Source organism: Pelobates fuscus, chromosome 3 (assembly GCF_036172605.1).
Source record: "Pelobates fuscus isolate aPelFus1 chromosome 3, aPelFus1.pri, whole genome shotgun sequence".
NCBI lineage: Eukaryota > Metazoa > Chordata > Amphibia > Anura > Pelobatidae > Pelobates > Pelobates fuscus.
The window spans coordinates 372325233-372338812 of record NC_086319.1 but is presented as its reverse complement, the minus strand read 5'-3'; the positions used below and the strand labels follow the sequence as shown (position 1 = coordinate 372338812).

General features: G+C 39.0%; 2 protein-coding genes across 2 annotated transcripts; both read right to left on the bottom strand.

The window, feature by feature from the left end:
- LOC134601429 (cholesterol 25-hydroxylase-like protein 1, member 2) lies at positions 1 to 957 on the bottom strand. The gene has a single exon (XM_063445915.1). It carries the CDS (start codon positions 934 to 936, stop codon positions 1 to 3), a length of 936 nt encoding a protein of 311 aa, XP_063301985.1. The 5' UTR covers positions 937 to 957.
- Positions 958 to 2108: 1151 nt separating this feature from the next.
- On the bottom strand, positions 2109 to 2960 carry LOC134601861 (cholesterol 25-hydroxylase-like protein 1, member 1). Its single transcript, XM_063446364.1, has one exon. The coding sequence runs from the start codon at positions 2958 to 2960 to the stop codon at positions 2163 to 2165; it is 798 nt and encodes a 265-aa protein (XP_063302434.1). The 3' UTR covers positions 2109 to 2162.
- Between the last annotated feature and the right edge of the window lie 10620 nt (positions 2961 to 13580).

Sequence of the window (13580 nt, the reverse complement as noted above, 5' to 3'; positions counted from 1 at the left end):
TCAACTTCTTTCTTCGGCCACCCTTTCGGTAGGAGAAACGCTTTCGTCATACAAGCTGTCCTCTTCCCTGCTGGCACAGCAGGTTTTATTAGGGGTTGCAAGCTCCAAGATGCCTTTCACCGAGCTAAACTCAGCATGGGTGCCAAAGATTTTGTCCCAGTGAGTGAAGTGAGGGGCATAGTTGCTCATGGGCTTTTGATGATGCATATCATGTTTTATTGGCCCGCCATAGATTCCAAATGGTATCAGGTTGGGTGTGGACCAGGGGAAATCATATCCACAGTGGTCTTCTACTGAGACGTACACATGGAATACCATAAATATCCAGCACGTGAGAAGATGACACCTGAATATGATGGGATTGATTGTGGTCCAAAACCCAACAGTCACAAGTTCCCAACCACCAAGACACTGTGTGGCCAGAGAAAAAGGAGCCATGTATTCATGATGAATGGCATGAAAAGTCTTATAAAGCCATTGGTTTTTGTGGTGGATCATGTGCCAGATAAAATACTGGAAATCGAACAGGAGAAGGCTTCCCACCACCCCAAATACTATATCCAGGATGGTAGGAGACTCTTCTGGGAGAGGAGATGGAGGTCTCCAGTACCACTGGGCAACTGCAGCAGGGAATATGAAGAACAGGTGATTGTACAGCGTAACCCCAAGACAGTGGAGGATCATAGCTCCTGTAGGGTTCCTTTCCTGTTGGATCTTGTATTTGTGGATATAAGGCCACCTCCTGCCCATGAGGTTGAAGACCAGATAAGGGATGCAGAAAATAACATAAGATGATACGGTGAGGATCACAGGAAAGAGTGGAGACCTCAAAGTATCAGAGTAATAAAGCCGTAGGTAATCCCACAATGGCTGTATCACCGGTTGGCTGGAAAGAGAATTATCCAAAATATGAGACAGGCACGAGATCCCCTCCATTGTCAGCACCTGCTCAGCTGAACTCTTCAAAAGGAAAAGCAACATACTCTATTCCTTTTTATTATTCATTTGGATGGCGCAGAGCTGACTCCCCCTCCCATTCAGCATCTCATACAAACCCAACAATTCAAACCCTTTAAGCTCCCTGACAACGCAGCCTGGCTCCAGGAGGATAATGTGACTGATTTAAAGGGACCGCAAGAGACACACAGGCAGCAGACACAAGGGGAAGTTATAGGTTAACATAAGTGGCCATACACAGGAATGTGTCTCGATTCATTTAGTAAACTCTTTATTAGTACTAGAATTCACTGTCAGTCATAGACATCAAAGAGGAAAATTCTTTAAATAGCCTTTTAACCTCTTCACTTCTTGAAAACGTATCCCAAGTTTAAAGACACAATGTGAAGATACAACACTACATCTTAACAACATATAATCTAATAAAACAAAAAGTGATACAGTCACAAATGAAATGGTGTGTTTAGTAAGATAAATGTATAATATTGAACAATGCTGTGATATGTATTAATGTATTTAACTCCCACCAAACTCAAGTAAATGGGGTATGTTCTCGGGTGACTCTACAAAAGAAATTCTAGCCCTTAGCTTACTTAGAAAAATAATAATATATAAGATACACAATGGTGTATCTGGTGGGGGATAAATAAATATTACAACATTATGACAAAACAACAATTTATCATGATTTTTGTTTTCAATGTGCCTGTTGCAAGCCTACAGTACTGACATTCAGTTACGTATAACATTTGCATACTGCTAATGCTGCATTGAACGAAAACATCACACTGTATAAAATGAACATGAATGAACAGATCCACATTCACATACCTCTACACTCAAAGAAAGCAAATTAAATGAATACCCACACTTGGAGAGTAGACTGAACCATATATTGCACATAGACACACACAGCTGTCTGACAGACATACCAGTACAACTACAGGAGACATGAAGAAATTCATATACAAACTGACAAACAATGTAACATTTGACAGAATCTGATATAATAAGAGTGCACACTGATACCCCCAAATACACCACGTTTACAAGGTTATCAACAGTCATCATTAGGTTGGGATAGTGCTAACAGCAATACCTGTATTATACATGTAATAAAGTTATATAATTCATTATTTCTGTGTTGGTGATGTTTTATCCTGAATTCAGTTATTGGCATCTACCAGCATGGGTATTGGCTGGTTCTATGTTCTATTATCCTCATAACTAGATGTTCCAAAAATCAAGTCCCAGTGGCCAAAAAAAGGAGCAAAGTTTGTTTCTGGTTTCTGGTGATGTAAGTCATGTGCCAGGGCTCCACCATATAACCCAAAAGGTAACATGTGGCTAAGAGACCAGGGCAAGTCGTAGCCAATATGGTCATTCACAGACATCCAGATGCTAATCAGGTTGCATACCCAAGCTGTAAGTGGATGGCACCCTAACATAATGGGATTGGTGCTACTCCAGAAGCCAACGGTCATCAACTCATAGCCTCCAAGGTTTTGACTTGACCAGGAGAACGGGGCAATATATTTGTGGTGAATAGCATGGACCTTCTTGTAGAGCCAGTGGTTTTTATGGTGTAGTATATGCCATACAAAATACTGAAAGTCAAACAAGAGAAGACAACCAAAAACTTCCCCAAGAAGAGTACACACAGAGGGAGCAGTGTCTGGCAAAGGTGGTGGAGGCATGCATAACCAAATCACCGTAACCACTGGGAAAACATAGACGAGGTGGTTGGAAACAGCTTTCCAGATACACATACACATCATCATTATGGTTGGGTGTTTCTTCTTCTGGATTTTGTATTGGTAAAAGAAGTGGCATCGTTTTCCCAACAGATCGGCAACAGCGAAGGGGAAACTGAACAAAACATAGCCAGAAAAGGCCAGCAAGACTGGGAAAAATGGGGAGCCCACTCGGTCATAAAATTTATCAAGAATATAATCCCAAAATGGCTGGAGAAATAGACGTTGTTGGCTGTTGGATGCACACATTCTGCTTTCTGTGGACCAAGAGGCCTTTGGTGCCTAATTTATCTGCAAGTTAATCCAGAAGCAAAGACAAAACATGTCCCAAAACGAACTTTGATTTTTTTTCTGGTCCGCCTATAAAAAGCTCATTATGTAATGGAAGCTTAAACAGTGGTTTCACTTGCAGACTTATTGATCAACAGAGCACATTGTTCACAAATCTACTTTCGCAGATAGGATCTAAGTCTTAGGACTCAGAAAAGGCTTAGATCTCTTAGCTGCCACAAAATGAACATAGAGGAACCGTATCTTTATCCTAGATATAAGATAAGGCCAGGGACTAATGAAAGTATTTAGAAAACTGGGCAGACTCGATGGGCCGAATTGTTCTTATCTGCCGTCACATTCTATGTTTCTATGTTCATTTATTTATATCAGGAGAAATTTTGATTAGTTTAGAATTTAACTGATGGTTTTTCTTCTAGCATGTTGGTGGAATACTTGTCAAACAATGGTTCAAATGGCCTCTGTCTGTCAATTTACTGCAATGCCTATCATCCACAAAAGTTACCTGCCTTCGATTGCAATATTTTAAATGACAAAGATTTGTAATGGTTGGATCGCTCTCAAAACCTGTTGTATGGATTTTGTTTCTGCGTAATAAAGTAATTATTTTGTACCCGATTCCTTATGTATCCAGCCCAGTAGCACCATAAATAATACATATTCAGACCGACGATAATTAAAAACATCTGGAGAGCTACGAGCTGTTAATCCCAGCCCACTACCTTCCTTTTATTTAGAATGTTTGAAAGAAAGGCAAATGAGAGAGTCTGTCATACTAAGGGCACAGCTGGCTGCGTACATTAAACTCCCACATGCATCAGATGACTAAGACTAGTTAGAACAATGATGCTGATAACCATTCATACTCATTATATTACTTCACACAGCCACAAGGACCACTTGGATGGCCATTTCTCTCCTCCTGCCTACAGCTCTCAATTTGCATGTGGTACAACCAAGCAGTTTTTATATTAAAGGACCACTATAGTGCCAGGAAAACAAACTCGTTTTCCTGACACTATAGTGCCCTGAGGGTGCCCCCACACTCAGGGTCCCAGTTCCACCGGGTTGAAGGGGAATGGGGCAAATACTTACCTTTCTCCAGCGCCGGACTTCCTCGGCACTGGGGACTCTCCTCCCTCTTCTGACGTCACCAGCTGAATGCGCATGCGCGGCAAGAGCCGCACACGCATTCAGCCAGTCCACAGGAAAGCATTCTCAATGCTTTCCTATGGACGCTGGCGTCTTCTCACTGTGAAAATCACAGTGAGAAGCGCGGAAGCGCCTCTAGTGGCTGTCAATGAGACAGCCAATAGAGGCTGGATTAACCCATATATAAACATAGCAGTTTCAGAGAAACTGCTATGTTTACAGCAGAAAGGGTTAATCCTAGATGGACCTGGCACCCAGACCACTTCATTGAGCCTAAGTGGTCTGGGTGCCTGTAGTGGTCCTTTAACGTTTGCCTATATCATTTGTACAATGTGTGAAAATGGTTGTCAAATCAAGCCTTTAATATCCCTTTCATTTTAAGAGAAGCTTTTTTTTCATTATTTTCTTAATTCATATTGCATTTCACTGCAATGCAAAAAGGCACCAAACAAGTGTAAACACAGTGCGTGTGGCAAGTTGAAGACCTGTCTCTGGTGTATACACCGGATTGGGAGTAAAGGCGTACGTTTAACATTATCACTATATTTATAATTTAAGTTTATTGTTATAAATTTTGGCATGTCAAATACACTAAGTAACGCATTTTTTTTTCATAGATTCACTTTTTACATTAAAGTGGTCTGCACGCAGTGCCCCAGCCCAATTAATCCTGCAATGTTAATTATTGCAGTCTCTGAGAAACTGCAATAATTAAATTGCTGAGTTAAGACTGCCTTTAGTGGCTGTCAATCAGAGAGCCACGAGAGGCACTTCCTGTTTTCTAGGAGACTTTTGTTCACCGAACTGACAGTCAGTTAAATCACCATAGGAAAGCATTGAAGCATTGAAATCACCATAGGAAAGCAACTTGAGTTGCTCGCGGTGCATATGCAATAGCTCCCCTTCTCGGGTGACATCAGAGGGGACGGATCAGGCGCTGAAAACGGGTTAGTAAAGTAAGGGTTTATTAACCCTTTATTGGCAGGGGGCTTGTGGGAGAGAATGGCCAGAGGGACAGGATAGTGTTAGGAATTCACTTTTGCACTGCTAATGTTATAGTGTTCCTTTAACCAACCAAGACTTGAAGCTATGAAATAAAGAAGGGTGGATCAAAGGGTTTCTACATATTTTAAAGACAGATGGTTCTAATTAATTTTCTTTAGTAAAAAAAAACATTTTCTTATTCAGCTCTCAGTCAATCTTCTTTATTTAATTAGATTTTCCAGTTCAAAAAAAGAAAACAAGGTTGCACAGAATAGAAGCCTTGTATACAATCATTAGCGGTAAGATGCAAAAATGTCCAAGTATGCAGATCCCGTAGAAATCAGCTTAATCCGGCCATGTCACATACCTAGTACTTCTGAAAACAAAACAAAAAAGGAAAACAGAATGTGCATGGGGACAACTCTCCTAAAGGGGAACGCTCCCTTTCCTGGAATTTTAATATTAGGTTTACTTATCCATGTGTTTAACAGATATGCATTTGTGAGGTATAAAAACTTGTTTTTCAAAAAAAATTAACAGCATTATTAAGAATTCAAAGTGAATTCCAAATTTAAGGCAGAAGTAGCCGAAATGGAAACAAAGTCAATTAGCTATGCTTCCAGTTGGGCTATTTTGGGCTTAAATTTAAAATTTACTTCAAATTCTCACTTTATTGAATAAACGTGTAAATGAAGAAATTCACACCTCTTTATCCTGTAACTGGGTGCCACCATCTTTGCTCCCTGTCAATCATTGTTATAAGCTCTGTCCTTTGCACTGGCAGTCACCTTAGAGAAATATAAAGTTTTTCATGTTTGGCGTCATAATGACACAGTTAAATCACTGCAAGGCTTGTGACTGAATGATGTACTGCACAATGCAACTCTAGCTTTTAGCTAAGATCTTGGAATTCCTTTTCGAAGTATGCTACCAAGAGGCCCATCTTAGAGGTGAGGCAGCAGTGAGAATTGACAGCCCAACTGCATGCCTCAACTACTCCTCCGACACACTCCACCAACCTGCAAAGGTCAACGTCACCATCGGGGCATACTCCACCAAACACAACCTACCTGCAAAGGTCCACATCATCTTTGATGCCTACTGATGGCCTGCCGGGTCAGAAAATCCTTCTTCCTACAGAGCAGAAGCACCACAACGCTATTAAGCAACCGGGACCCAGAGAGCCTGAAGCAGAGTCTGTAGCAGTTTGGAGCCCAGACAGGACTTGGGAGTTCTGGGTCTTTGGTAATCTTAATCCCTAGATGGCGGTATTGTACAGAAGATTGGCGGCAACTACATGCAAGCTCCCTACCTGTGCTCATGCTCCGTGCTTACATCCTCATGAGGAATTTTCTTCTAAAAACACAGCTGTTCCCTTGAAAGTTGTGGAATTGGGTGAAGGCGGTTGACACATACGGAAACCAACAAAAGTTGGATTGAGGTCTATCTACCATCTGGTGGACTCCTGCAATTATTCACTTTTTATTTACTCTTGGTATTATGGCGGCTTCCCTTTTATTTTATCTTTTTGAATTAATCAACAGTGCCAAGTGCTATGTGTTTATTTCTTTATCTTACCTCTTGTGTTCCTCTTGTTTAGTTACACACTTACTGATGGAAACGTCCCTCCTATGCAGAATCTTCAATGTCTGTACTATTACTCTTGATATAAACATGCACATCAAAAATTAAGAATTATAGAATAAAGAATTATAAAAAAAATAAACTTTTTTTCCAGCGTTGCGCAGATCCGACTGCCCTCGCCTCCTTGGCTGAGATAATCAAACTTGATGATCTCAGCCAATCCAATGTGGGTGCTATTGAGCATGCGTAGGAAAATGCGGTGTGGAGACGCAGAACGCCAGTATTGTGCAGTACTGACCCAAGAAGCACCTCTAGTGTCTAGGGGACTGCCACTGGGGGTGTCCCTAGGCAGTAATATAAACACTGCTGATTCTCTGAAACGGCAGTGCTTACATTAAAAAGTCTGCAGTGGCAGGCAGTAGCCACCAGAACAACTACATTAAGCTGTAGTTGTTCTGGTGACTATAGTGTCCCTTTAAGTGATATAAAATATGTGTGCAATGGGAATAAAAATTAATAGGAGACAGATTATTCCACTATTAAACTGCTTTGTTATCTTTAGCTTGCAAGGTTTCCATAAGATATGAATGAAAAGTAGGATTTTAGTTTTCTCCTCCAAACAAAGACCAATGAAACTACTGAAAATATAAAAAAATCAGACACAGACTAAAACCAGAAGTCATTTCTTATATTTATTATGCAGTTGTTTCATTTGTTTCCACCCTTGCCGACAAAAGTAATTAATGCATTTAATGCAAATATAAATATCTCAGATTATATCATACATTTTCATTGCCATTCACAATCTATTGTGAACAAAACTGTGCCACCTATGACAGATCACCTACTCAGCATTATAGATTGTCATTAATATTTTAACCATTTCACTTGCAGAATAGAATATAAACGTTTTTTACTTTACTTTATTTTGCAGAATACATTTGGTCCACAAAGCCTCACTCACCCTCATTTATAGTATAGAAATTATTAGCAGCCTGTAGAGGAACACACTGTCTGCCAGAAGCCACTGGTCATGAATTGAATTCCTGTGCGTTTGCTAAAATGTTGCTCACCCTCTACTTTTAAACAGTACAGTAAATCTCAATAGGTCATATCATTCCTATAGTTAGGGAGGGATATGAGATAGCATTACATTTCAGAAATAGATTAGGATTGATGTAGGAGTTTTGAATACCTTTATTTTAACAAAAGATTAAGGATTTTAACAGTTGTTACTGTATGTGGGGATTATGCTCAAATGTAGACTTTTTTTTTTGTATTCCGTTGCAAATTTTTGTTAACTGTACTGCTATTAGTGCCTTCAGGGTCTTTACAAATAGTTATCAAACGTATCTGACCATTTTTATTTTTTTCATTGTTGTCATACATGTAAGACAAATATCAATTTTGCTTTTACATTAACATTTTAGATCCTGTGTGAAATATTGTAAGATGAAGGACACTGTATAAAGCTTTTAATTTCACCATTTTGTTTTTAAAGGAACAATGAATAAATGAAAAATATAAATGGTGTAAATTGACATATTTTGAAGTGTGTCTGAAAGGCAATCTACAAAGTTGGTGTTTTATATATATATCCATTGCTTTTATATATATATCCCAAGGCATTGAGAGAATCTTTACCGTATTCGCAATTCCTTAGGGTTTTGAGGAATAATTCCAACAAAGTGAAGGCTGAAGCTCAATTGAGTGATATGTGGGACAAGTTCCGACAACGTGGTTACAGCAATTACACACTACAAAAGGCATTGGATAAATGCCAACAAATTTGTCCTACATCGGATAAATCAACCATGGAGAGATTGGTGTTTCCAACAACCTATTCAACGGCTTCCTTACAATTTAAAGAAATTATCAACAAGAATTGGAGAATTTTGACAAATGACGTCACACTGCCTGAGCAATTTCGGCACCCGCCAATGATGTGTTATAAGCGAAATAAAAGCCTTAAGGACCTATTGGTCAGAACGGATCCTACGCATTGTTATCTACAAGAAGATAAAGTGATGAACCCAGGTTGTTACAGATGTTTAGGATGTGTCACTTGTGGACACATGCTACCTGGGAAATTCTTCACTCACCCACACACTGGAAAAAAGTACAATATCAAGCATCGATTGACTTGCACCACTGATTTTGTGGTGTACAAATTAAGCTGCCCGTGTGGGCTAACGTACATTGGGAAAACCGACCTACCCCTACGTGAGCGTATTCGGAATCACAGGTCAAGCATCAGAGTGGCATATAGGGACCAGAAGTCAGACCTTCCTGTGGCAAAACATTTTTTGGAACAGGGACATACGTTACCAACTCTAAAATTGATGGCCATTGATCATGTTCCAGTTCCACGGAGAGGAGGGGTCAGGAAAAAAATGTTGCTCCAACGTGAACTTTTTTGGATAAGGACTCTGAGAACTGTATATCCAAACGGCCTCAATGAGAAATATAGTTTATCGGCATTTCTATAATATGTGGATAACATGTGATGCTCACCCTGGGGGATAGGCATACATGTTTAAATATCTCCACTGTACCATTTTTGTATTATATATAGGGATTGATGGTCACGAGTGAGGGGTGATTATGAGCCCACCCTGGGGGAGAGGCCGATCACTTACCTTTAGTGACTTGGTATTGATGGTATCCAATCATTATTGTTTGGAATTAGGAATGTGTGTTATGTATATTCACTATTCTTTATGTCAGGCTCCCAATCTATAGAACTGCAAATATGGGTCTAGTTTGGTTACAGTCCAGGGGGATAGACTTCATGAAATTTTGACCTTTAATTGGATTAAGGCAACATAATCTTATTATCAAGTCATCTCTGGCCATATTTCCTGTGAGACCATATCAAATGATTAATCCTCCATATTGTTTAAATTGTTTAAATTGGAGTAGATTATCGAGCACGATTTATATTTGTTTGTGTTTATTGTGCAGTATAAGGGTATTTCCTTGATACGGAAACGACTAATGTCCGTCACTGATATGTAGTCTGCATTCACTGTTTAAGTTTAGTTCTTGGTTAAAGGATAACTGTTGGATCATTAATAGGCAGTTAATTAGAACTTTTTGATAGGATGGGAATTATGGGAGTAGGAGTCCGTTTTTTGGTCTGGCTGCAGCATCATGGCAGTCATTATAAAGCATTGCCAGTTTCCTCTTGTATTATTTAATTATCTATGTAGTGTATCCAAGTAATATTTAATCTATTTGGGTATCTGGTTTGGCATTAATTGTTATGGCTGCCCACATAATACTACTATGACGATCTTCAATGATGAGCATTAGAATGTGGTTACTCTGAATCAGAGTATGTTTAAAGGTTTAATTTTGCCATCTGAGAATATATATATGCCTATTCAGGATCCCTATCAACAATATAGTTGCAGCTTTTCATTACGATTTCATTTAGAGGGTTGTTTTTAAAGTTTTTTACGATTTGTATATGTAGGTATCCATGGCAACGTCTCCGGGGTCGCGTCATTGAGCGCGACACCACGTGGCTTACGACTCGCGTCATCAGCCCGCGGCAGTCTCGTTCCGGTCGCCCTGAGAGTCGGATGCAACACAGGTGGGGGTAAGTAAGCGTTATGTTTTATGCTATATATTGGGTTATTGTTTGTTGTATGATGTGTCCTGAGGAAAGCCTGAGTATATCGGGCTGAAACGTTGACCGTTTTATTTTTGGATTAAATAAAGGTTATATTTTAAAGAAGACCTTGGAGTGCTTTCCATCTTCATTTTGCTTTATAATTTTATGTTTGGATTTAGCACCGGGCATTATACCATTTTATTTTGGGTGGAGTGCAGGATTTTTTGGTATTTTTATATATATATATATATATGTTTACATATATCCCTTGCTTCAAACACGTTATATGTGTTTAATCAAAAAGTACTCGTCAGTGAAGAGGTTGTTGCATGTGTTTTTAGAAAGAGGTTTTTAATTACTAAAGAGAGAATTCAAAGTGAATTTCAGTTTTAAGGCCAGAGTAATCAAACAGTTGGCTTAGAGAATTTTTCCAGTTTGGCTGTTTCGACCTTAAATTTGAAATCCACTTTGAATTCTCACGTTAGTGAATAATCATGTGTGTGAAGGTACGCACAATACTGACATCTAGGTGGTTATGACTAATCCCCACCCAACAAGAAAGAAAAAGGGAAAAAAAATAAAATAAAATACAGGATCCCGAGACACAAACCACACATGGGGAAGACACCGCTAAATACAAGAACCAAGGGTTAAATATAGAGTCTCCCAGGTTATAACCAGATAATCCTAATTACCCAGACAGAAGGTGCACAACACCCTGAGCACAGGTACACAAATCAGATAAGGGGAATTGCAACGGAACGGATAAGGGGAAGCTGGCAAATGTATTGAAACACGACCTACTGAAAACGAGGCCTGCGAGCCCATAGGATTATGATGTCAAGTTAAATGCATTGATATATAATATTACGCGCGAGATCTGCGTGTCTCCTCACCGACTTTGCATGCTTATACACATCTGCATTTTCGTCAATAAAAACCATATTTACAAAAAAATAATCATGTGTGTGTTATATTAACTGGAATACTGTTAGAAGAACTCTGTATTACATAAATAAAGCAATTGATCTATTTATGGATTTGCAAGAAGTTTGGGTCAAAAAAACAACTATGAAGCTTTTTTTGGACCTTCCCAGAGATTTTTGTGTGGAAACCTATAAATATTTTAGATTAATTTAGGGGCTGGTGTCAGGACTGACATTTGGGAATTAAAAAAAGGACAGCACCACACATGGTGTCTCACCATCGCTTCTGACAATGCCTGGCATGTGGGTGCACACTGAATGTTCCACGATGCCTTGTACAGCTGTCTGTGGGTTCCATATTTGTATTATCTCTATGCCAATCACGTAGCAGCACAGGCAGTGGAGTGGTTCAAGGCACACTCACCAGGGCTTAATTCTACTAGTGAAAATTCTGAGCCTGGAATACATATTATACATACACAGACAGATTTTTATGCAAATTAACATTTACATAAATGTACAAAAGTAAGAGAGAGCAGAAGGAAATACGAATCTTATTTATAGTAGACAGATGGCATTTATTTCTGTTCAGGATTAGTTGAATATATCAAGAAACCAATCAGAAAAGATCTAATTTCTAATGATTTTTTCCCCCAGCTTGTTCAGGTCTATAAAGTTTATTAAAAAGGGACATTGTAGGCACTATAACAATTTGATTTAATTGGATTGGTTATAATGCCTGGAGTCTCCTGTCACTGCGCCTCTATTTAGTGTTAAACCATTTTCGGGCAGTTTAACAGTGAATGAGGATCCCTGGCATCACATAGCTCCTCCTCCACTGGAGGTGTGGCTAAAGACGAGATTACACACTTCCTTGTAGTCATACCGATTCATACCTACAGTAGTACTGTGATAGGCTGAATGTGGTCAACTTCACCAATCACAACCACCCATTGCGGATTAGGCTAATGCTTCCTGATTAGCACAAGTAGCACAGAAGATCATCAGTCTTAATGACTGCAGCACTGATACCAGCACTGTGTGGGAGAAAAGGCAATTAAGAAGGAATTCCAACGGGGGTTCGGGGACCGTAACTTTTAACCGTGTCTGGAAAGCAGTCTCTTAATTTTACTCACAAAGGGTCTGGACAATGAATTAGCAATGAAAATATTGGAACTTGTCATTTGCTTTATTGATCAATGTCTATTTCAACTAACTCACATTATCAAAACAAAAAAAAGCAGCAGCTGCGAAAAAGCTAGCAGAATATTGCAGAGGAAGATACCATTTATAGCAAATTAAAAAAAAATGTAAATAAATGTTTTCTTTTTAAATAAATTCTATGCAAACTATAGGGAAATTAGGTATCGCTATAAGAAGTGATCATGCTACTAGCAAAAATCCAATAATTCACTTGAGTCCGGACAATGTAATTATCCAAATACAAGCTTGCCTCAAAAGCATGGAGAGTGTTTAAAAGGATTACTTTTTTTTATACCAGCTATCAAACACTTTAAAAAATATAGATATAAAAAAAAAAGCAAAATAAAGCAAGGACTTTGAAAAAGTATGTCATAAATGTTTATAACCATACAATAAACTTGTTCATGTTGCATTGTCGGGCACGCCTCTCTGCTAGCGGAGTTTCTTCAGCCTCTCCGCTCTTACCCATCAATCTCAATTTCAGAACAATTCACTAGTGATAGAAACATGGCATCATGGTATAGCAGCAGGAGAAAAAAAAAAACTGAAACCGGAGCCTGCTCTGCGTGATCACACTAATCCCTCTCTTCCCCCCTGTCAGGATGTTGCAGAGTGAAGAGATCTTCAGACTGCAAATGTGTAAAATTGTCAGGCATTCCTAAGGATAGGACACTGATTAGATCAGCATCCCTCCCTGGAGCAGGTGTGGAAAGCATAAGAAAGAAGAAGCAGGTAAATATGAAAACAAATCACGTATCTTTTTTTCAGCCTGCAAAGCTAAACGCTTTTGAATATGACCGTTGTGATGCATATCCCTTTAAGAAAAACCTCTTTAGCAAATCTTAAAGAGATTAACTGTTGGTATACTTTCATGCATTGTCTTCTGTGATGTCATCATAGTCTGATTGATAATTTGCACAACTAAAGGCCATGTCCTTAAATTTAGGGAATATCAGACCAAAACAAAATAAAGCAAAGGTTTTAGAACTCTTAGTTTGTGTATAATAGACCCTTGATTTTGCTTGTGGGGAAAAAAAAACAAAAAACTTTTGATGGAAGTACCTTCAACTTACTGAGCAACGCTGCCATCTAGTGCTTATTTGTGGGATT